The sequence below is a fragment of the Hypoxylon trugodes genome (assembly GCF_022578975.1).
Source record: "Hypoxylon trugodes strain CBS 135444 unplaced genomic scaffold F4822scaffold_3, whole genome shotgun sequence".
NCBI classification, from domain to species: Eukaryota; Fungi; Ascomycota; class Sordariomycetes; order Xylariales; family Hypoxylaceae; genus Hypoxylon; species Hypoxylon trugodes.
The window spans coordinates 2,755,473-2,778,793 of record NW_026250018.1 but is presented as its reverse complement, the minus strand read 5'-3'; the positions used below and the strand labels follow the sequence as shown (position 1 = coordinate 2,778,793).

General features: G+C 46.8%; 9 protein-coding genes across 9 annotated transcripts; 6 read left to right on the top strand and 3 right to left on the bottom strand.

Moving 5' to 3' along the window:
- The first annotated feature begins 433 nt into the window (after window positions 1-433).
- On the top strand, window positions 434-2,811 carry F4822DRAFT_396304 (uncharacterized protein). The gene has a single exon (XM_051457511.1). The coding sequence runs from the start codon at window positions 539-541 to the stop codon at window positions 2,312-2,314; it is 1,776 nt and encodes a 591-aa protein (XP_051317079.1). The 5' UTR covers window positions 434-538; the 3' UTR covers window positions 2,315-2,811.
- On the bottom strand, window positions 2,812-6,125 carry F4822DRAFT_396302 (WD domain-containing protein). The gene is made up of 3 exons (XM_051457510.1): window positions 5,182-6,125; window positions 4,886-5,013; window positions 2,812-4,830 (listed from the first exon to the last, which is right to left on the bottom strand). Exons 1-3 carry the CDS (start codon window positions 5,502-5,504, stop codon window positions 3,458-3,460), a joined length of 1,824 nt encoding a protein of 607 aa, XP_051317078.1. The 5' UTR covers window positions 5,505-6,125; the 3' UTR covers window positions 2,812-3,457.
- Window positions 6,126-8,129: 2,004 nt separating this feature from the next.
- F4822DRAFT_396266 (uncharacterized protein) lies at window positions 8,130-11,252 on the top strand. The gene is made up of 5 exons (XM_051457509.1): window positions 8,130-8,970; window positions 9,043-9,149; window positions 9,248-9,919; window positions 9,986-10,005; window positions 10,071-11,252. Exons 1-5 carry the CDS (start codon window positions 8,732-8,734, stop codon window positions 11,127-11,129), a joined length of 2,097 nt encoding a protein of 698 aa, XP_051317077.1. The 5' UTR covers window positions 8,130-8,731; the 3' UTR covers window positions 11,130-11,252.
- F4822DRAFT_396260 (uncharacterized protein) lies at window positions 11,253-13,401 on the bottom strand. Its single transcript, XM_051457508.1, has 3 exons — window positions 13,286-13,401; window positions 12,265-13,206; window positions 11,253-12,201 (listed from the first exon to the last, which is right to left on the bottom strand). Exons 2-3 carry the CDS (start codon window positions 12,930-12,932, stop codon window positions 11,700-11,702), a joined length of 1,170 nt encoding a protein of 389 aa, XP_051317076.1. The 5' UTR covers window positions 12,933-13,206; window positions 13,286-13,401; the 3' UTR covers window positions 11,253-11,699.
- A 365-nt stretch (window positions 13,402-13,766) lies between these two features.
- On the top strand, window positions 13,767-14,409 carry F4822DRAFT_427152 (acyl-CoA N-acyltransferase; the record flags this gene model as incomplete). The annotated part of the gene is made up of 2 exons (XM_051460687.1): window positions 13,767-13,935; window positions 14,006-14,409. The coding sequence occupies 2 exons, from the start codon at window positions 13,767-13,769 to the stop codon at window positions 14,407-14,409; spliced, it is 573 nt and encodes a 190-aa protein (XP_051317075.1).
- Window positions 14,410-14,420: 11 nt separating this feature from the next.
- On the bottom strand, window positions 14,421-15,990 carry F4822DRAFT_180835 (3-oxoacyl-reductase). The gene is made up of 2 exons (XM_051453412.1): window positions 14,799-15,990; window positions 14,421-14,740 (listed from the first exon to the last, which is right to left on the bottom strand). Exons 1-2 carry the CDS (start codon window positions 15,250-15,252, stop codon window positions 14,433-14,435), a joined length of 762 nt encoding a protein of 253 aa, XP_051317074.1. The 5' UTR covers window positions 15,253-15,990; the 3' UTR covers window positions 14,421-14,432.
- A 291-nt stretch (window positions 15,991-16,281) lies between these two features.
- On the top strand, window positions 16,282-16,673 carry F4822DRAFT_180809 (uncharacterized protein). The gene has a single exon (XM_051453411.1). It carries the CDS (start codon window positions 16,325-16,327, stop codon window positions 16,541-16,543), a length of 219 nt encoding a protein of 72 aa, XP_051317073.1. The 5' UTR covers window positions 16,282-16,324; the 3' UTR covers window positions 16,544-16,673.
- Window positions 16,509-19,682, top strand: F4822DRAFT_396256 (DUF1793-domain-containing protein). Its single transcript, XM_051457507.1, has 3 exons — window positions 16,509-17,072; window positions 17,131-19,094; window positions 19,169-19,682. The coding sequence occupies exons 1-3, from the start codon at window positions 16,804-16,806 to the stop codon at window positions 19,405-19,407; spliced, it is 2,472 nt and encodes an 823-aa protein (XP_051317072.1). The 5' UTR covers window positions 16,509-16,803; the 3' UTR covers window positions 19,408-19,682.
- A 1,065-nt stretch (window positions 19,683-20,747) lies between these two features.
- F4822DRAFT_427149 (RNA-binding domain-containing protein) lies at window positions 20,748-21,997 on the top strand (the record flags this gene model as incomplete). Its single annotated transcript, XM_051460686.1, has 4 exons — window positions 20,748-20,799; window positions 20,866-20,980; window positions 21,092-21,435; window positions 21,489-21,997. The coding sequence occupies 4 exons, from the start codon at window positions 20,748-20,750 to the stop codon at window positions 21,995-21,997; spliced, it is 1,020 nt and encodes a 339-aa protein (XP_051317071.1).
- Window positions 21,998-23,321: the final 1,324 nt, after the last annotated feature.

Genomic DNA, 23,321 nt, shown 5'->3' with positions numbered 1-23,321 from the left:
GGTTGTACCTAGTGTAAATAAGAGCCGCCTACTCTCGTCCAACCACAGCTCGCGCTCGGGACACGTCCTTCAGCTTCCTCTACCTACAGGATCAAATACTCTCCCACCCAACCTACTTTTTATACCTTTTTCGATCTCGACGGACCGCATCATCCCTCATTCTAGCAGCTAGCATTCGAGATTCCTATACGCTCCCCTACCGTCTTACTACCTATCACAAGCCTCTGAAGTCACGCAAACCTGCCTCGTGTCGTTCTGCCTACCAAAAGTCACATGCGCTCGTCCTCTGGATCGCTTCTCAATCTTTCGCCTCTAACCTCGACTCATTGCAACCTTACTATTTAATTGGACCGGGTCCTAACATCGCATCCACTCGGATAGACAAGGTGAAGCTGTATTATCTAGCCCACAAAGACGATAATAACCAGGCCCCCGCTCCGATGGTGAGTTCCCTCATCTCCTACTCCCACTCTGCGTCCAAGCTGCCGGCTCGAGTCTCGACGCCCCTTCTTATCCATTGTTCGTTGTCCGTTTGCTGATGGCTGACTTACTTGTCCTTAGAGGAGCCGAAGCTCTTCGTAGAGTATCCTTTCGCAACGACATTCAAAGATTCCCAATTCGTACCCTCGCAGAAATGGCCGATTCCGGTATCCATCCCGTATCGGCCCAGCCCGCCAGATCTGAGGGTATACAAACTGACGACGAAACTGCCCTGACCCCCGACGATACCACGATACCATCTCTGACCTCTTCGCCGCTGCAACAAGCCGTTGTCGATCCTCATAAGCTAGACGATGTTTCTAAGAGTCCCCGAATATCGAGGAACCCTTCCTTTTCGGGAAGCAGTTCGTACCATGAAGACTGGGATTCGTATCCCCCTCTAGATCGCTTGACCGTTTTAGACCTACTCGACAATTTTGCTCTGCCACAGCAGTTGGAAAAACTACAGAAAGGCATTTCAGCCCAAACAGAGAAAGTCCGTAAATCACGGGCTGCTCTTAAGACAAGAGGCCAGGAAGCCAGGGAGCGCATGGTCGAAGAATGGCGGCGCCGCGTACCGTCGGCCGATGAGCAGTTAGTAAGGTATAGGAAGCGCATGAGACAGAGCGTTGATAGATTGAGCCGCCAGTGGAACGATACCAAAGTCATCACCTTGCGAGAGAAGGTGTCCTTTATAGCCGGCGTCATGAACATCTTCATCAGTGGCTACTTACTAGGTGCCTACCCGCAGTACTTCCACCTCTGGTATACGGCCCAGCTTATCTATTTTATGCCTATTCGCTTCTATACATATCGCCGGCGTGGTTATCATTACTTCTTGGCCGACCTTTGCTACTTCGTCAATCTCTTACTCTTCCTCACACTCTGGGTCTTCCCGTCCTCTAAGAGATTGTTCATCGCTGCTTACTGTCTGGCATTCGGAAACAACGCCGTAGCAATCATCATGTGGCGCAATTCGCTCGTGTTTCACGATTTCGACAAGGTTACATCTTTGTTCATCCATATCATGCCGTGTGCTACATTGCACGCCATAACTCATCTATTTCCGTCCGACGAACAGCGCGAACGTTTTCCTGCGCTGTGGGCCGTAAAGAACTCGCCGCCAGGCTCCCCAGCTGCCTATGGCAATCTCATCTCGATGCTCGCCTGGTCTACTATTCCGTATATCTTCTGGCAATTAAGTTACTACTTTTTTATCACAGTTCGCAGGCGCGAAAAGATCGCAGCCGGCCGACCTACCTCATTCACCTGGCTCCGTCGCTCATATTCGAAGACTTGGATCGGAAAATTCGTACTTTCACTGCCGCTTAGCCTCCAGGAACCCGCGTTTATGATGATCCAGTATTTATATGCTGTACTCACTATGTTGCCATGTCCCCTGTGGTTTTATAGCCGATGGGCATCGTCTATTTTCATGATGGTAGTATTCGTGTGGAGCGTCTACAATGGCTCGACATACTATATTGACGTGTTCGGCAAACGATTCCAGAAGGAACTTGAAGCGATGAAGGCTGAGGTTGCTAAGTGGCAGAACAGCCCCGACGTACTCGGTTCCCCAACGATGACGCCAATGCCCATCCCCGATAGTGAAGGCAAAGCCGGCATCACAGATACTGAAGAAGGTGTTGAGAAAGCTGTCAAGGTCCAGGACCCCGCAAGTGGGCGACGACTGAGCGTTGACGAAATTCCATTATTGAATGAGGAGAAACCAGGGAAGGGTGCTGAGCCGTCGACTAAAGATGCGGTGGCTACCGGCATCGATGAACGTATTGAAGATCTTCCGCAGGCAAGGAAGTATACCGGTGCGGTTTAATAATGAAGAATGATGGCATTGTTGTTTTTGGATAGTGTTGGGCGAGTTTGAAAAACTGGCTAAGACTGAGTTAATATCTTTTTATCCTGAGTTTAAGGCACCAGCTACTAGCGTTTGTGGGCGAAGGCTCATTTATGGAAGTCCATAATGGACGAGAGCATAGATTTGTTATCATGTTGTTTTTCCCTCTTTGGATTCGGAGTTTTGTGGATGCACATATTGTCACGGTAGCTGCAGGGACAACAGACTAGCATCGACAGCATTGCTGTCAAAGACTGATTCAGAAGACACCTCGATACCCCTTCAATTTCAATTTTTAGTACAGCAGAGACGGAGTGAGGACGCAGCGGACGTAAGGAATAACGAACGAGCAGCAGGACTTAATGAGGGGGATAACTCTACATCACGTACCTAACCTATCTAAACATTTTAGTTAGAATAAGGCTGTAGCATGCTAAAAGTTTACGATAAATAGTCGCTAATAGTTCTCAACGTCGTGTGTAATAACCTGAATATGTATCCTACCTACGAGACTTAAAGTAATGGTACGATTAGATAATTGACAACGAGACTAATAGATGTGAAGCATTTTAATTAAGTCCGAAGGGGCTTGTTATGCGCGTGTCCCTTTATGATTGATAGTGTTTTTGGTAACTTCCTTAATACATTCCATTCAGTCCGCATGCTCCGCAATAATGCTCATGATGCTGCCACCACTTGGACACCTACCTAGGTAAGTAATGGATAGATTTATCTCCCTCCCTCCATTCACTTAATCACCTATTTGAGACTTCGATGTTAAGTCCGCCGACTAGCACCTTTAACGCCTTGCTAATCATACCAAAATTAAAAACCAGATTCTGTTATCCCTACCGTAACAGTCGGATGCAAATTAGCTCGTCAAATCTCTGACGATTGCAGCTAACCACTCCACCCCCCCTCCACAAAACCGATCCTCTCCTCACGCCAGTTCGTACATGCGAATCTCCCGAAGAAAAATGTTAACGCCGATGCATGCAGATGAGTTATTTGTGTTAGGTTATCCCGTTTAAAGGTGTCGTTAACTAGGTGTGCAGAACGTCGTGGAGATGAGAATATCCACCTCCATCATACACATGGTTTGTATTTAGGGCGCGAAGTTCATTATCGAATGACGCCCCAGTCACTTAGTCGTCCTCCACCACCATCGCTATCCTCCCTCTGTCCTGGTCTTCGGCCGAACACACTCCAGAATCTCAGGGTCTCATCACCAGCCCCTGTTACTATGGTTCTACCGTCGGGGCTCATCGCCAAATACAAGACTCTGTACGTATGCCCTGTGAGACTAACCACCTGAGTCATGGCAGGATACTTCCATACCACGATCTGGTTCTGGCTATAACCATGGGTGGAAACAATTTCGTTAGAGTTCTTGGACCACGAAATATTACACACCTGGCTCCCGGTGTCGATCTCGTTAATAACCGTACCTCGAACTGTGTCGTGGAATATGATTCTTCTATCAGCTGTTCCGCCACCCGAAGCAAGGAGGCCACGCTGGTGCGGGGACCAGGCAATTGCCTTAACAGCTGCGGTGTGGTCCGAAAATTTCCAGAGGGGGGTTTCGGAAAGTTTATCCCAAACCATCAACTTGTTGTCGTTACCTCCACTTGCCAACTGACCGTCTTCGCAATTCCACTTCAAGCCACATACTTCTTGCTTGTGGCCCACGAGCTTCCGCATCCACTGATCAGGCATTCTAACGTCGCGATGATATATCAGTCGATCTCGGGATCCTGACGTGAGGATGTGGGTATTCCAGGCTAGAGCTCCTACGCGAGCAGTATGGCCAGTCATCGTTCTTAAACGTCTAGCCTTCTCGGCATCCCAGATCTGCACCAGACCTTTGCCGGTGCCGATAGCAAGGTGCGTGCCTTTTTGTATCCAGGACACGCTCGTCACCGTATCGTCCTCAAGTGTGCAGAGCCTATTGACCTTGCTCGTCTGTGCATTCCACATATACACACTTGAGCCCAACCCGACGCCCAGAACGTTGGCACTGCCCCAATCCACCAAATTCAAATAAAAATCGTCAGCAAGTTCGGGCGCGTCCAAGACCTTGTAAGGTACTTTGCAGATAGCTCTAGTTTGACGTCTTGGACTTAATAGCATTTGTTGGCTTCCAAATCGCACTGGCGACAAACTATACATGTCTGAGCGTATGTCCATATTCGGGCCATGCCGACTTTGGGGAGTCCGAGATGGAGTGGGGTGGCCGGCGACATTAGAATGGTGGCGAGGCGAGATATATGAAAAGAGATTCTTGTGAGGGGTGGACGGGGTAAAGCTGGAAGGGAGAGTAGGGGGAGGGTTGTTCGGTGGGGTATGAGATCTGGTGCCATCTTGAATGTGTGTCGAGTGCGACGAGCCAGGTAGGTTAGTATCCGGTGTTAATGATTGCGGGGTGGATTGCGGTATTGTGTTGTCGAAGAGTTCTGCCCTCAAGACAGTTGAGAAGATTCGATTTGCTTCCTCGGCTGTTATCAATTAATATTAACGTTCCTCACGAAAGGGGAAACTAGGCCAACTTACTCTTTTGAAAGTGAAGTTCGCCATGCGGCGTTCGCTTCTTCTGACGCGAGGGTGTCGCTGGCGAACCTTCATCATGCAAGAGACTAAAACTAGCTTGGAGATCTTGACCAGAACGCGAGGGTATAAATCTAATATGGTTAGTATAGGTGCATATAGGGAAACCACATGTGAGGCTAATGCTTCCAAATAGAAGACTTATGGGGATAAATTCGAATCCGCCGACAGGGATAGTTCGAGATTCATGACTGTAATTCTCAATTGCAGGGGATAAATGGTATATAGGCACTTTCACTAACCTGTCGCCATTGATACGCTGCCTTTTCCTACTAGGACTGGCACCAGGCGTGCTATCTCGACGGTCGCTAGAGAGTTCTCTTGAAAGAGCCCGCGATAATATTTCAGGGTCGATGCCACCTAAGCTCGTTCCCCGGCCGCTATGGCGTGTAGATTTCGGGTGGTGACTTTCTACATTATTCATTACTTGTAGTCTCGCTCGATCGGACGGCGGGGGAGGTGTAGCTATTCTTGATGGTGTTCGGACGGCCGGGCTTGTCGCATCATGGGCTTGCCGTTTTAGGGGCAATGGTGCCGCAGACACCTTGTCGGACTCTATCGTCATCTTTCTCCCCAACTGCAATCCAATGTGAAAATGACAATCGTAGCAGTAAAGCGACTGGGGAAAGAGTTTGACCAGGATAAGTTTATCGAAGGTGGATAAGGGCGCGGAGCAGCTCGCGTTATAGATTGTGTAAATGAGAAGAGTCGAGGGAGATATGGGTTAGTAGAAATTAGACCAGGCGACAAGCTGGACGAGGTAGCGAGATGCATAAACCGAGATCTTCCTAAGATGTCCCCTTGGAGATGTATGAATTTCCTAGCGCATGCTTTTGTTTCCAGGCGATATGAATCGAAGTGATATTCCAGTCGGAGAGAAGAGTTAGAAATAGACCTGGGTTTCGATTGGTAGGATAGAATTGAATGAATGACTATTTGTTTGTTCGAGCGTTGTTTATTCAATCCTATAGCTCTTTTCTAGCAATTGAGTGAGAGGGGAAAAATAGAAGACAAGATGAAGGAACAAGTTACAGGGTGTTCGTGGACCAATCCGACAAGAAGTGAGGCAGGAAGGCGGTGGTAGAAAGCCGGTAACAATAGAAAGTTGGGAAAGAGGCGGGCAGCTGATTTCGTGGATCGTGATAGATGGATAGAGGTTTAACGGTAGGTAACGAGCAGGATGGACCGTGCTCTAAGGTAAGGAAGGTCAGTCTAAGGAAGTCTGGGAAGTCTGGGTACCCTTGGCTTACTGCTGCTTTACGCTACCTACCTCCCTCCTAATGCTTTACGTGCCTGCAGGTTGCGCGCGACGTGCTTTCCTAAGTACCTATGTACCTGCCTAGGTACAGAGAAACACAGGAGAGCCAGTGCTAATCAAATAAGCCATTAACGTTGAAAGATATGAAGTACCTTCTTCCCAATAAGGAAACCTATAGACTTCTAAGTAGTTATTATCACCTACTCCTGGCATGCACATGTGAAGACCGTGTTTGCAATACTGTTTAAACTGGCATAAGAAATTTTTAGTGAACCTTTAACGCTTATACACCACTCTTTCCTATCAATCCATATATCCATTATTGTAAGCATTTATTTAATACCTAACTTAAACATTATCTATTGACAATGATTACTTAGGCATTAAATATTAACAATCATCTCATACATGTTATTATTCACTACACTATTATAAGTACCTAATATATAGTGTTCAGTGATTTAGATTGTTGCGAATGTTGAATTCCATGTTATGGCCGGGAAGCGCGTCTTGTAAACAAAAAAAAACGGCGTCAATTTTGTTTTTTCCTTTTTTTCATCCGTTTACGCATGCTGTTGTACGCTCAGATGATTAATCTAGCATGAAATGGTTTTAATTGTGGAGGCAGGCTACGAATAAAAAAGAAACATCAACCAACGGAAGCAAGATGTTGGATACCTAGGTAAGAAAAGAACAATAACATGGCGTCCATAAACAGTAATTCAACACGCCGAAAGACTTAGGCCTATTGTGCGGCCCCAATTCGCGATGCGAGTTGGACACGACGCGCCCTCCCTTCTTCCTTTTTCATCATAATAGAGAATTGCCCCTCCTTTAGAAGAAAAGAGAAAGGGAGAGAGAGAGAGAGACAGGGGGCTCCCTGGCGCGGGTTTGGTTGTTTATTTTGCTTGATGCTAGGTGCTGAGGTGTACGAGCTGTCGCTCAGGGACGCGTGCGGCGAATTTTCCGACTGGCTACGCGCCTGTTTCTATTGTTTTCAGGGGTTGGCGTTTGGGGATTACCCTATATTTATAGGGCAGCTTGAATAAGAAGACCATGTAACTTTAGCGTACCTGATTGGTTGTTTTTAATCCTAGACAGTACCTAGGTACATACTAGCATAGTATCTATGTACTTTCGGCGCGTCAATGATGTCCATAATACCCCCCATAAAACCCGCTAATAAAATATGGAAACCACCACCCAGTCATACCCGCGATTTGGGAAGTCTCGGCTCAGATTGACTTATTACTCTAAGGTACATTCCACAACTACATATGTATGTCCCCATTACCTCAACCCAAACCCGCGTTCTTGCTGTCTTGATATATCTACATAGGTACATAATGAAAAAAAGCAACAGCTACACATGCACACACATCAGTACAACTGGTATTGAAATCATCATTTGCTACCCACCTAGTTCCAGAAGACACGACACCCTAAAAAACTCCGCCCAATCGCACATTACCCGTTAAGGATATACTATCATGAAGACATGAGAGCATCACACTCGACTTCTTCTCCCTCCCCGTCGCTATAACATATAAAGTGGCACCAGCCCTACGCCGGATAATCATACTTTTCAATGATGTAAGTCAATCACACAGGTGTCTAAATAGACCCTTACAATCGTTTATGAGTAGACGGTCTATAGAAATACCCAGAACGCGCGATCCCGGTGATTACATATCAGCCATGTCTTCACTCTCTGTATTCGTCCCACACAAGGCTGACTATACTCGTTTATCAACCATTCTAATCGCATAAGGTATATATGCACATGAATACCTGAAATTTTGGTCGCAAGCAGGCTTTATTACCTTGATCACAGGTACCTCGCCCTCCAAGCTTTTCTCACCAAGTTTCTAAACAAGCCTACACCGCGAGTTTGTCATATCAACAATATATTCACTAGCCATATATGTTGCAACAGACGGGCTATTCCACGACCCAATTCCTACTAGTCCTAGTCTGGCTCCCAGGAGATAATCAGATAGGAGAACCGTGACATCTCAGTGCTGAAACCAGCCTAACTCTTAGTTAAGTATGATCTTAGCAATTCCCAATGTGAATTACTAATTCCTTGCCCCCTAAATTAGCGATTGAGTGTCTCAATTATCCGAGCGATTGTTCAGTCGTGTATGAAATCCGGTAGAATAAAATATTTCATGTAAGTGACTTGCTAGTACTTGATAGAAACTCTTTACGCCTCGTATACTTCATGTACCACGTTAGTCATTTTAATAGAGCAACTCAGCTTAGATTCGTTTCCTGCTATTAATCTTCCTTGGCCTGTCTCAGTTATACTCGATGCCTTCTATTTTAACATTGCGCGAAAGGCCTGAACCCTAGACACTCGAGTGCTAGGGTTCACTTTGAGAAGCCAGAGCTTCATTCAGATATAATAGCTTCAGAGTCCCTAAATCGTTGCTCATGAATTTGTAACATGGTCGAGTCGCTGCCTGTTTCTGCCTTGACCCACGAACTTGGATGTATTAACGGGTATAGATTCCAAGGATTATCGAAACACGATGTCAACCATGAACCTCGATGGACGCCGGAGCATAGTTAGTGTACGGTCTTTCGCGGCATTTGAAAGATATGACGAGGATAATAAGGAAGAAAGTAACATCACCGATATCCTCCAAAGACGATCGAGTTTGGGCACATCTATAGCCGAAACCGTCGCGTCGCCGTTAACATTTAGGAAGATATGGGCAGAAACCGCAAATTTGACGCCTGCGGATCGCCAATCCAAACGTCCGCTAAGGCAAGTTGAAATTGCTTCCTGTATCAATATTATGTCTTATGTCTGCTTGAATATAGCTAACAGAATAGGTAGTATTCAGAGTGGTCACGAACATGCCCAAGCCGAATCAGCTTCCGAAACAGCACCAGGTGACCTTCAACCTGCCGAGACACGTTTGCCATCAAGTCCTAATAGAAGTGGTGAGATTCCCAATTGACAAAATACCTTGTTCATTAACCCCATCATAAGGTCGATGCCATGTCCCGGGCTGTCTAAATTCTGACCCCAGCAAACGCAGTGTTTTCTCGCTCGACAAAATCAAGAGAAAAGTCGTCATATTCTTCGCTCGGGCCCAGAGATGGCAACATTCTCCACGCTTTGCAAATCCAGGGTCTAGCAGAACAAGACGGACTCGAGCCCCTAGCGGAAGAAGAAATTGATCCATCCTCATTCAATCTAGTTTCCCCAGGCATTAGCCTAGGGCTTCAAGATTCACTCGAGAAAAGATCAGAGGCCATGTTTTCCGCAGATCACCTAAAAGTCATATTCGATGACACGCTTCTGCTCCGAAATTTTATTACTTTCCTATACGCTTTTAGGCCGAAATCCGTTTCCCTTCTAGTATACTATCTAGACGCCTCCAAGGCACTGAAAGCCATGAATTATGCAAACTCGGTTGTTCGGACATTGGTTCCAGTTGGGGGGCTAGAATATAGCAGAAAAGTAGTGCCTGAAATCACAAATGGCCTACTACTGGACATGGCGAATGAAGCTTTCGAGGTTCTAGCAGGAGAGGATCTACCCGCATATATCACTTACGTCTGGGCCCAGACGGTAAGGATGACGATCAAAATGCGAATCGCAGATACATTACCTGAGAACCTCAAAGAACGTTCAGAAGGACTCGCTGAAGCTTTCTGCCTGACAGACCCATCACGACATGGAAATCCCGTCATTTTCGCTAGTAAGGGTACGTATTCGAACTTCAACTATTTCAATGAGTATATATTCGTGATTTGGTTAACTGGCATATTAGAATTTTACAAAATGACACAAGTGAGTCAATGTTTAAGTGCTTTAAGTGCTTTCTCGAAGATACCTACTTACTCCAACTGCTTCAGTATGCGCCAGGGTACGTCCTAGGACGAAATTGCCGATTCATTCAGGGGCCTTATACCAATCCTTCAAGTTTACGAAGAATGAGAGACAATTTGGAGGCCAGAAAAGAACACTGCGAAACCTTGTTAAACTACCGACGCGATGGGTCCCCATTTATGAATCTCGTAATGGTTGCACCTCTACTTGACAGTCATGGCGTTGTTCGGTATCATATTGGCGCCCAGGTGGATGTTTCAGGTCTAGCGACGGAATGTGCGGGGCTTGAGTCACTCAAACGTCTCCTTTCTCGGAGACACAGCGAATCTGCGCTTAGAGATGAAGAGGCCATTCCTCTAGGTATCAAGGACGACTTCAGCGAGCTCGCCAAAATGTTCAGCCTCCATGAACTGAAAACAATCCAAGGAATAAGCAGTGTACATCGTCAAGCAGAAGGAACAAGCGTCGGGGCTAATTCAGGTTACGAGAACCCGAGAGACCTGATTACCGACGATATTGAACCGGACTTTGGCCTGCCCCTTAATACTTCAGTCTCGTCAGGGGGGCGATTAAGTGGAATATATGAACATTACCTCTTAGTTCGCCCATATCCTAATCTCAAGGTTATATTCGCCTCCCCATCGCTGCGAATTCCTGGTATGCTGCAGAGCAACTTTATGTCTCGTATTGGAGGCCCTCAAGCTACTCGCGAAGTAGTTCTTCGAACATTCGCGAGCGGCCACGGATTCACTGCCAATATTCGTTGGATGACACGGACGGATAACTATGGCAGGAATAGGTGGATTCACTGTACGCCTTTGCTAGGGATCAACAGAGTGGTGGGGGTATGGATGGTGGTTATTATTGACGACGATGCGGGAACTATCCTAAGTCGAACTCGAGACACACCCCCAGTGAACTCGTACGTCAATAAGGAGAGACCTTTTGACAATGACACGAACCTCCCTAGTTTCATCGGAGGGAGAAAAGAGCAGGAAAAACCTCGCCCATCATCGGCTCTAGAGCATACTTCAAAAAGTGATAATTTCCGTTCACCCACACTAAGGTCTAATAAGTCTACTTAGTATTCATGAAGCGGAGAACCAGATTACCCCTTTTTGACATGCGATATGACCTGTGTATCGTATTTCTACGTTGTAATGCATGATTAACTCACAATAAATACAGACTTATTGCCCTGGACTCGTTCTCACAGTGCTCTTTTTGACGATGGCATCGCTAGATACCTAAGTATATAGGTCTCTAGATCACATATAGAAATCTTAACTCCCTAGCAAGCAAAGGACTTGTTCGTGGGGCTGTACTTGTAAAGGCATAACCTCAAATCTCCATGGTGTTGAATACATCCCCTGGAGTCGAGTGATGGTGAACCTATCCTTCATGTCTATTCTTTAGGCAGAACTTCGCAAGTCTTTACGTCTATTCCAGTGGCTAAACTAGCCCCGTTAAAACCAAGATAACGCCACCGCGTCTTGAGTGCAATCAATACTTGAAGTACTAAGTGTCCGCCGCAATGCCAAAATAACAAAGAAAATCTGAGCTGAAAAAAAGGCCGTCAGCCATCCTATTACAACGTCGGTTCCAACTTCTGGGCCAATAATGTACCCATATACCGCATGCTCCTATAGTCATTCCTACGCCGATTCCGCCTGAGCTAATAGGCGCGCTCTCCATCCATTGCAAACTTCCTCGAAGCCTCCCACAACCTCTCTACAGACACCAGCACATTCGCGATTTTGTAGCCTCTCACTCCAGTTACCTCTGGTCAGCCATCTCTCTCCTTCCTCCTTTAGTTCTTCCTCTCGCTTCATCTCTGCAACCATCTCCTTAGCCGTTCTTAACCGCCGAGTGGCAGTGGTTGTTGTCTGTCGTGACATGTGCAGTGTGTCGGATAGGTAATTCAGGGTTTGTACTAAATCTGATGTCACGGAATGCAAAGCTGTCAACGAGTTGAAAGCCGAGGTCGCAGGCCGTGGCATTTCGTCCGAGACCGAGGTAAGTAACGGCAGTAGAGAATCAATAGTATCGGGGTCGGGAGGTATCACCAATGGTGACAATAGGGGGAACGTAAGGTTATGGATTTGTCGTGTCTGGTGCGCTAGGTGTGTGGCCAGGGCCGAGTGTGCAGTAATTAACCTATTGACCTTTGTTAGAAGAGATCTAATAGCATGTATAGAAACTAAGATCGTGATAGCTCACCTTGTGGTACTCCCTTCCACGCCGGACTGCGACCCGAGATCTCTGAGCCCCTCTGTTAACCGTTGAAATACACCATCGGTCGGTCCACCGTTGCTTTCAGTACCTCTTCTGGCCAGTGATTCGACGGCATCAATCTTGGCAACTAGGCTTGGTGGCATGCCGGGCGAGTCTAGATCGGATTCGGAACCGTATTCACTTCCATCGTAGGCGCTTCCTGTCCGCCGGTGACCGCGTGCCGGGGGAGAGGGTATACCCAAATTTGTGCTCTTGGTCCGTCCGTGCTGGTCCGACTGACTTTGCACATCGACTCCGCTATCTCTGATTCCCTCGGTTGCTTGTCGGCCATCGTCGCCTATCTGATCGGATTTGAGACGTGACGGCCCTTCTCCATCTTCGTAGTAATCCTCGTCCTCGCCAGACCCAGACAAAGCATCTGCTAACTCATCCGCTAGGTTTCCAAGCCCGTTGTCTTGACCCATACCACCGGCACCGAGCTCGTTAAGTTCGGACTCGTTCATACTATTGCGTAAGGGCGTCAAGGGCTCTTGGAAGGAGGATTTAGACTGGCGTCGACTGCTGGGCGACATGGTAGGGCTGGAATTTTGGTAGGAGGCATCGATGCTAGACGGCTGACGTGAGTGCCTCGGGGTCTGTGGTGACCTAGGCATGGTTGCGATCTGGTCGGATCCTCGAAATCGATACGAGATAGAAGACCTCGCTACTTAGTAGGGTGAAATGTGAGGTTCGTCGTCGCGCGTCAAATCAAACCATAGGCAGAAGATAGTGCAAGATCAATATGATCAAGTAGGAAGGCCGAGGTGTCGATCAAAAATTGAAACAGTGTCTGGCGTTTTTTTTCTTCTGCATTCGGATGAATGTCTGTATTGAACGGGTTTCCTTGTGATATCGGGTTGCTGATGCTGATTGTACTAATTGTAACGCCTACGGACAAGAAGAGTTAGAAAAGTTTAGGCTCGTCCAATAATAATAGGGCAGATATTGAACAAGGTTAAATCGGTACCAGGGATAGCGCTACAGATAGATGTACTGTACGTACTGAAGATACGGGGCATCACTAATAAAGTTATGTTTATTGTGCAAATTTGAACCTTCTATGCATTTTTACGCAAATTTGGCGTTGTTATTAAAAATGCAAGGCACCTGGATGTTCCTGCCGAGTACCGCGTTAATAAATCTACAACAATATACATACATATGTATATGTCCTACATAATGTTTGTACCTGACTTAGCTACTTGCATGTAGATATACTTAGATACCTAAGTAGTTTGGCGGATTAGGGCCCTTATCACTCAACTTAATTTAGAGCTCATCTTTAGTTAGGTACTTAAGTATCTCTCCCTTCTCACCTCACCCAAATTAACCTTAACAGATCGGTTACCCGCAAGCATCAAGCGCGCCTTGAGTGCGAGGTAGCCTAAAAATTTCATCACCTCTTAAGAGAGCCTTTTCATCTCTTCCATTGTTTTTCCTTTGCCGCTATGGCTACCTTTCGACGTTTCCACCCCGACGATTTGGACAAATTCTCTAAGTGCAATCTCGACCCGTTGACTGAGACATATGACTTGAGTTTCTACCTTCAGTATTTCGCCAAATGGCCTTCATTATTTCAGGTTGCTGAAGATCCTAACGGCAACATCATCGGTTATAGTAGGTTAACATTATGATCTCCCTATCCGGTTATGAGTCTCCACCTAACAGTACCGTGCTTCACCTACAGTCATGGGCAAGTTGGAAAGCTCCCCAGATTATTTCCAGTATTCAGAACACTACCTACCGTGGCATGCTCACATCACTGCTCTTACGGTAGCCCCTGAGGCTCGTCGGCTAGGCATAGGGAAAATCCTTACAGAAAACCTCGAGCTTGCCGCTGAGGTTGGCGAAGCCTGGTTTGTTGACTTATTTGTGAGGAAAAGTAATACTAGGGCAATCAGCTTCTACGAGGGAATGGGCTATAGCGTATATCGCGTAGTCAAGGACTATTATGGCGATAACGTTAACGACCCCACTGCCCATGGCGAAGATGCCTATGACATGCGCAAGCCCATGTCCCGAGATAAAACTCGGAAGCATATCCGGGAGGACGGAAGGGAGCACTCAGTACAGCCTGAAGATGTCTTCTAAAATAAGCTAATCCCGATTGCTATCTACATGGCACCGTCAACCGAATATACGCTCCCGCTCACGTACTTGCTATCCGGACCTAGGAGAAAGGCTATGACATTGGCGCATTCCTCTGCCGTCCCCTGCCTCCTAAAAGCCGCTGTATCATCGTATGGTGCATTAGGTGGTCGCTCGTGGATTTTCCAGCTCTTTTCCATCAGCGGAGTAAATATAGCTCCGGGAGCTACCGCGTTGACTCGGACCTCTCGAGCGCCATTTTCTTTGGCTGCAGCTTTCGTCAAGCCTATGACGCCGTGCTTGCTGGCATCATACGCACCGTGCTTAGCAAAACCTAGGCTTGGGATCAGTGTTGCCATTCGTCAAACACTCGACTTTAGATTGTTGACTACCTTGGAGCCCATGTATGGATGACACATTCACAATAGAACCACCATCAACAATTTTCCTTAGTTCGGCTCTCAAGCAATACATGGTCCCCGTTAAATTAACTGCGATAATCTTGTGCCATTCGTCATCGTCTAGGTCTGCAATTTCCCGTACGCCGTGATGTTTGCCGATGATACCCGCCACGTTAGCAGCGCCATCGAGTCTACCATACTTCTGGACGATGCTGTCTATCCAAGATTCGACCTCCTCCCGCTTGGAGATATCTACTTTGGTAACGGTAAAAGGCGTGTTTAGATGAGCGAAATATTTCTCAGCCTTCTCTAGGGCTACCGGATCTATATCGGCAATACAGACAATTCCCCCATGTTTGGAAAGAATTTGTGTAGTAGCGAGGCCGATTCCACTAGCACCACCAGTAATAGCAAAGACTTTGCCGTCGAGGCTAGTCATGATCATCTTCGAATACGAGGGGGTTAGATGCCAAAAAGGAAAAGGAAAAAAAAAAAAAGAAAAAAAAAAAGAAGGAAAGAAAAGAGGTAGCTCAGTAGGTAGTATTGGTGGGGTAGCACCATTTAACTTAGTTATTACTTGGATGAGAAGAGGTAGTCTACGACCCAAGGAGCCAGAGAACTCCGTAATTGAAAGCCGATAAGAAATGGTTCACTGTTGACTCCGACTCTCGGTGTAAAGGCATGTGAAGTTGGCCCAAGATGTGGATCGGCAACAGAAGTGTCTTGGCTTACCTACCTAGATGTTAAAGTATGCATCGTAATAACGCGACTAGGGTTGGGTTCTACCTGTCAATACGAAAAAGCGGTTTCGATGGACCCTTTAAGTTAACTACCTAGGTAAGATCCCATCTGAGACACGTTCGTGAACGCATTGTTAGGACTTAAAAATGGCCAAATTCTCGAAATAATGGTACGCCTCTGCAATAGTTGAATTGCTTGGCTTTAGGCTAGATGTAAGTATTTTAAAACGAAGTGACTTGCCTTGTTAACTTATTATATTATAGCTATACTTATATTTTATTTAAATACCGTAGTTCTTAAACTGAAAGGCATGTCTAATATCTATTAAGCATTGTTCATGGGATATCTATAAGTGGGCGTAGGTACCTAGGTATCTATGTAATTCTACAAATAACTTTAGAGAATACAATACTATGAGTGTTTATTTTGAGCTGTCTACCCATAGGTACATAATGTTCAAGATATCCATTCCAAGATGATTCAATGTTGAGAGAAACTTGAATTGTGGGGTAATAGAGGGGTTATTAGCGGGGGACTTTCAATACAGTAGGGAGTTCCCCGATACGGTACCTACAGGTAGGTATCTGGACAGCTGCTCAGCTCTTCCAGCCTCGGCCTTCCATCCCCTGAAGTACCTAGGTACTTAATACTACCCCAACCTGAGACAATGGAATAGTGCGTGTCTTCACTGTCGCATGATCCCTGCCTTCTGTTACTCCTCTCCGAGCCCCTAAAATAATGGTTTTGTGGGGAAGTGTCGTCACTCCCATTTGCTAATGGCTTCCATTATTTGGGCTTTGCTGGGCGTCATCCCTCGAAACCTGGGGGAGGTGGATCCTGTCCTGTTTACCTTACGTAGCCCTCCAGCGCTGTTCCTGGTGAATGCACAATGCCCTCCTAGGTACCTACCTACCTACCTACCTACATTTGTGTTCCAACTGCCCGCAATCAATCCTCACCAAGTTTCTTTCCTTCTTTCCTTCCCGTCATCGTGAAGGATTGGTTTGATTCGCAACATTTCTTGCCATCCTATCCCCTTTACCTCACCCATCGCCATTCTCATGCTCACTCCTCAAAACCTCGGATACCTTTGCTTTTAAAGATATTCTTACAAACTCGTATATATCTTAGCTCTATGTTTCCCTAGCTACATACCTATGTAGTTGTCTACAGCATTGTCTTTTTTTCGTATGCTTACTTTTATTTCACGCACTATTAGTTTAGCAATAAAAAATTACCCATTTTATACGTCGCCATGAGGGTGTGTCTCTGGCCTGCCCTCGCGGCTATGGCTCTGGCCCTCGTTCATGCTTCGACATTAACACCACCTGTATTACCTTTGATTGTTCGGAATCCGTACTTGAGCTTCTGGTTCGCACATTCCCGAGATGCTCCGTGGGAGAACTGGCCTATGTTCTGGACCGGCAGCACCGTCGGCTTCGCTATCATGGCCGCTGTGCCAGAGACCAAGACAGTATATCCTCTATTAGGTCGCTCGCAGGACTTCTTGAGGCGTTCTTCTAGGTTCGTAGATAATTCCCGACGCCAATGCTTGTTCTTTCTCCAGCTGATTTCGCGGTAGTTTTGAAGTTTCGTTTCCGAGATATGACGGCGCTACGTTCGACGCTTCCACCACGAATCTGACATTTACCATTCAGGATTCTGATATAAAAATCACACTTTCGTTCCTATCCCCTATTACGCCCACATCGACATTTCGACAATCGCTACCGGCCGGCTATTTGACTTGCATCGTCGAGGGATCGACGGACGTTAGTCTTTACGTTGATATAAACGGGGAATGGGTCAGTGGCAATAGAGACAATAAGATTGAGTGGGGGCTCGTCCAGACCGAAAAGAGTGATAGTGCTAAGACTCCAATCAAGACGTGGAGCATCACACGACATCAAGAACAGCTCCTAACCGAGTTTTTCGACCATGCTGAGTGGGGAACTATTCATATTTCTGCCCCAGCTGATGTTGAACATCAATCCGGTGAATCGAATTATATACGGCGTCATTTTGCTGAGCATGGTTCGTTGGGAAATAAGATTGACGATTCTTACCGCGGAATTTTCGAAGATGAGCCTATTTTCGCCTTTTCCAAGTCCTTCAAGCTTAGAGAAAAGTCGAATGACTCGCCTGGTGGTGCTAAAGACAGCGTGATGTTCACGTTTGCCCTCACTCAAGATCCCGTCGTTCAATTTGCGTCAGCTAGAGGATTGACTTTAATGCGACCCTTGTGGGCCTCTTATTTCTCAAGTGCCCAGGAAATGTTGCAATACCACTATGACGACTACGACACGGCGGTATACCTTGCCAGCAATTACTCCGAACATCTTGCTAAAGACGCATTCGCTTCCGGTTCTCAAGATTACCAAGACATTGCGGCACTGTCGGCACGCCAAGTATTGGGAGCGACGCAATTCTCCGGGACCCCTGAGAACCCCATCATCTTCCTCAAGGAAATCTCATCGAATGGCAATTTCCAGACTGTCGATGTTATATTCCCAGCGTTCCCATTTTTCTTATATACCAACCCCCAGTGGCTGGCATACCTGCTCGAGCCTCTGTTGGAGCACCAACTAAGCGGTCAGTATCCCAACGATTACAGCATGCATGATCTCGGGTATCATTTCCCTAACGCAACCGGACACGGCGATGGGAATGACGAGTACATGCCGGTCGAGGAGTGTGGTGATATGTTAATTATGGGCCTTGCATTGGTGAATGCACTGAGGGATAATACGCAGCCCGCGTTTGCTCGTACATCGCCAACCGAAATAATACCTCTAAACTTGGAGCATATTGAGAATTCGGGCCTGGTTAATTCCTATGGAATGGATCTCACATGGGAAGATATGGGCACAACGGGTGAAAAGGCTGCGGCAAGATGGGTTCATCGATCCTATAAACTATGGAAACAATGGACGGGTTACCTTGTCCGAGAATCGCTCATCCCTGCCAACCAGTTGTGTACCGATGATTTTGCCGGTTGGTTAGCTAACCAGACAAACCTGGCACTGAAGGGAATAATCGGCATTAAGGCCATGAGTGAAATTTCCCAAGTCATCGGCGAAGAGGTCGACTCCAAATGGTATAATAATGTAGCCGACGAATACATTGATAAATGGCAAGAATTTGGGTTATCTAGGGACAAGACACATGCGAAGCTGGCGTATACCTGGTATGGATCATGGACAACACTCTACAATATCTTCGCCGACGCTTTGCTTTGCTTCCATCTACCTACCAATACGTCATCTTTGCAGGGATCGAGTAGGATTGGAAACTCGGAACAAGTACCCATTGAACATGAGGACGAGGCCAGAACTAGCTCGAGGTCAACGTTTATCCCGGACAGTATATATCAGATGCAAAGCGATTGGTACCACGCAGTACTCCAGAGATACGGCTTGCCACTAGACAGTCGCCATCTATATACAAAGAGCGACTGGGAATTCTTCGCTGCTGCTGTAACGAGTAAGAAAGTGCGGACCGAGATTCTTCAGCACGTTGCGACCTGGGTCAACGAGACCGTAACAGGTATGTAAAACCCTTTGCCATACCCTTTTATCGATTGAGAGATTGTATCTAACATAAGAAAAATCCATGTACAGATCGACCTCTGACAGATCTCTATGAGACGGAAGGGAGAGGAGGGTTTCCTGGACCTAATTTTATGGCTCGTCCAGTGGTAGGAGGCCATTTTGCCTTCCTCGCGTTGGAGAGAGCCTGTGGAGGTAAAGCATCCGAGGGTCTGAGGTTTTTAGATGATGCGGCTCCTACAACTGTTGACGTCGAACGAGCATTGATGGCGGATATGATTGAGAATCAAGTCGATATGGGTGAATTGTAATGATAGCCCAATACTTCTAAATAGCCCATTTCGCTTCGGTTTGGATACAACAAAGCATGGCATATGTGCAAATGAGTACCTAAGGTTTAACGACTCGAATCAAGTGAACAATTGGTATAGAGGAGACTACGATCCGGTTTGTTGTATTGCATATGTGTCTTCTGAGTGAGTCTTGAAGGAAAGTCGTTGGAAGCATTGGCCTTCATGTTGTCTTCCTTCTACTTGGCATCGGGATAGTATCGTTTCCGTACATTAATATAACTCGGTAATACATGCATGTATGTACGGTGTAGTATATACCTACACCAAATTGTAGCAAAGTTATAGCGCCGAGGTACGTATCTAGACGATCTAGTCGTGATTGTCGAATACACTACAAAAAGGGTCAGATGTACCTACCTAGGTACCTACATACATGTAATGTAGGTAGGAGCTCGGGTTGCGACATCCGTGGATACTGTTAAAGATCATATACATATGTAATTACCTAGGTAGCTGGAGGTACCTAGGTACACAGTCAATAGTGGATAGAGTGGGGCTGTGATGCCTAGTCAGCCTAGTCTAGGCAGGTACGAAGTACGCTTTACCCACCGTACCTCCCGTACGGTATCCCATCTGCAGCTGAACAATTTTGCCTCCCCATTTTTTTTCCGCCCCTTCAACCCTTCTCATTCATTCACCTTTCATCCATCCTATCTTTTTTTCCTCCTTTTGCAGCAAGGCCTTTTTCCTCTCTCTCGCCAGCCTTGTCTACAAACCTCATTCCATCACCCGTGATCACGGCTGCATAGGTTTGCAACGTCTCAATAAAGTCTGTTTGTGTTTGCACCAGAAATCTTAAGAGTTTTCCTGCACAACACTGCATACGCGCTTTTCCATTGGGGTCTCAGTGCAACTTGTAGCCTGCATCAATTACAGGTTGCTTAATTGCCATTCCTATTCCCATTACGATTAGCATCTACGTAGGGAAGTTGAGGTAAGCATCCCTAAGTTTTATTACTGGCATTTTTCGCACTTTCCTATGGATTTGATTTCTCTTTTTCCCATCTTCCCCCAAACTGCTGCAATCATAAATGGCTCTCAAAACTCGATCACTATTCACCACCACTCAACACCATTGCCATCATCGTCCATGCTTGTCGCACTTCTCTCATTCATCGCCTTGATAACCAATTTGTTTTTCTTGACGCGACTCGCCCCCATATATTATCACCTCGTGACGTACGCGTCTCTTGACCGCACCGCCTATTATATCTGACTACCAGGTCTCTATCGTCGTCTATTGTCGCGTCGCGATTCTTTGCTTACCAAATTCGCAGTCCACACAACAACCTTAGGCCATGGCGACTACCGCGATGGATTACGAGAACGCCAACGGTGACCGTTTTGATGGTAAGCCAAAATTTATATCAATATTAGGTGCCTGGTAATGAAAATCAAACTAATTCGTGTCTCTAGATGACGGTCCTCGCTACGAGCGCGATCAGCGAAGCGCTTCTCCTCGAGCCTCCCGCGATGATGGCGTCGACGCTTCCCGCCGCCGTTCCGCTTCTCCTGCTGCCATTCAAGATCGGTAAGTCCTCAACAAAAAAAAAAAAAAACACCTTTCGGCCCCATTTCAATGCTTCCTTTAGTTGGGTTTGTGTTGGAAGAAAATGAAACTGGATCTGACTATTTCTGCTAGTGCTCCCAAGGAAGAGAACGGTAATAGGGACGAGGACGGTTCCGTTAATCCTGGATCTAATCTCTTCGTGACTGGAATCCATCCTAGATTGACTGAGGCCGAGGTTACCCGCCTTTTCGAGAAGTATGGCGAAGTTGAGAAGTGCCAAATCATGAAGGACCCTCACACCAAGGAATCTCGTGGCTTTGGTTTTGTCAAGATGGTTACCTCTGAGCAAGCCGACGCAGCCAAAGACGGCCTTCAAGGGGAAGAGATTGAGGGTCGAACCCTTAGTATCGAGAAGGCTCGCCGTGCTCGTCCTCGAACCCCTACTCCTGGCAAGTACTTTGGACCCCCAAAGAGAGGTTAGTGTCATTCAAGCATATCTTTCAAACTATTGGTTAACTTAAGTCTACAGAGAGCCGTCCTCGCTTTGATGATCGACGCCGTGGCGGTGGTTATGGCGGTTATGGCGGGCGTGATGATCCGTACCGCTACCGAGGCTACGATCGACCCCGTTACGAGGAGCGTGGCGATCGTGGATATCGCGAGGATCGCGGCTACGACCGCAACTACCGTGAAGGTCGTGGTGGAGGTTATAGCGGCCGAGAGGATCGTGGTTTTGATCGTGGCTACGATCGTGGTTACGGCCGAGATGATCGACGTGAACGTGGTAGCGGCGGTGGTGGCGGTAGCGGTGGTGACGATGCTTATGGTCGAATTGATCGCTATGCTGGTGGTCGTGAAGAGCGTGACCGGTATGGTCCCCGAGGAGGTGAGGATCGACGTGCTGCCCCTGGCTACGAGCGTGATCGTTACGACCGTCCCGACCGAGATGGTGCCCGAGCTCGCGATCCGGCTCCTTCTGGCTATGCCGAACCCGCATCCCGGCCTGATGCCCGCGAGACTTACGGAGGTGCGCCTTGATCACCATACAACAACAAATCGACATATCCAACCGGCTGCTGCTAATGCATCATCCAGGAAATGATCGCTACATGCGATAAAGACATCTCTTGATATTTGGTGTCTCCACGTAGGTTTGGATTTTCGATGGCAGTATCGGGCGTCTCTTCATATTCCGTCATTTCCCTTCGGGCTTGCGAATACGGCGGATACCATAAAAGATGTGACACATGGAGTTTAATACGGCAGGTAAAAGGGAAGGAAAAGGCATTCAACCATGTTTTTTTCTCTTTTCTTATTTTGTTTTTATTCTATTTCTTTTCTCGTCTCTGATCCTCAGAAACAGGGTTCGACAGATACGGGCAGAAGGATGCTTTCATTAATTTCGCCTGTGTGGGGGTTGAGTTCCCTTCGGCGGGAGAAGATGGAAGTCAGTCTGGCGACGACGATTGAGGGATAATAGCACAGACATCCTCTTTTCCCTTCCCTCTTTTTACCCAGTCACGCAGTCACTTTTCCCCCTTGGATCACCAAATACGTCTACGGCGTGGGCAACAGAGCCATCCTTTCACCTTTCAGCCTGATACTTGTACTATTATTTTCACTTCCGGGGTTTTCTCTCTTCGAGCTTGACGAGCATGACGACTGAGCAACATCCATCAGCATTTTGCCGGGCGGTTATTCGAGACAGCTCTGCAATGGTGGTCCTGCAGAATGCAACACATAATTGATCGCAAATTCCCAAAAAGGTGCAACCTTGAGTCGAATCGACTAATGTTCCGTAAATACCGTACCATGAACTTGGCCTCAAATTTTTAAAGTCGCTGCATTCAGCCATACCTATATAACGCAACGCCATACGATCTCTTAATTGTACCTAATAAGCTTCCCGACAGTTGTAAAATGGAGCCTCTTGTTCGCGTCGGCCCTTTCCTTTGCTTCGCCTACACTAGGTTATGATCGCCTTTTTTTCACAGCAAAATATCTGATCCCACGAGCCAATCGTTCCACCATTGGCTCGGGTTATTGTTCTCTCGCACGACTAAGAGATCAAGGTAATTCCCCCCCGGCCCGAAGAAAGGTTGCTGACGAGTGCTTCGTTTCATAGTACCAGTTGCTTGTAGCCATCCGTTGGAATGTGTTGCTAACCGGGCAAGACATGCTGCCTTGGCCTCACCTACAATGATCTCATGCATGTCTCGCAACATATTGTGAAATTATGTCAGTTCGTCAACTCGCCGGTTATTCCAGCCAAAGTATATAGCTTACCTAGGTATATTAATCAATGGATTGTGAAACCATGCTATTCTCGATTTCGTTGTGCATTGACAATGATCGTAAGTCT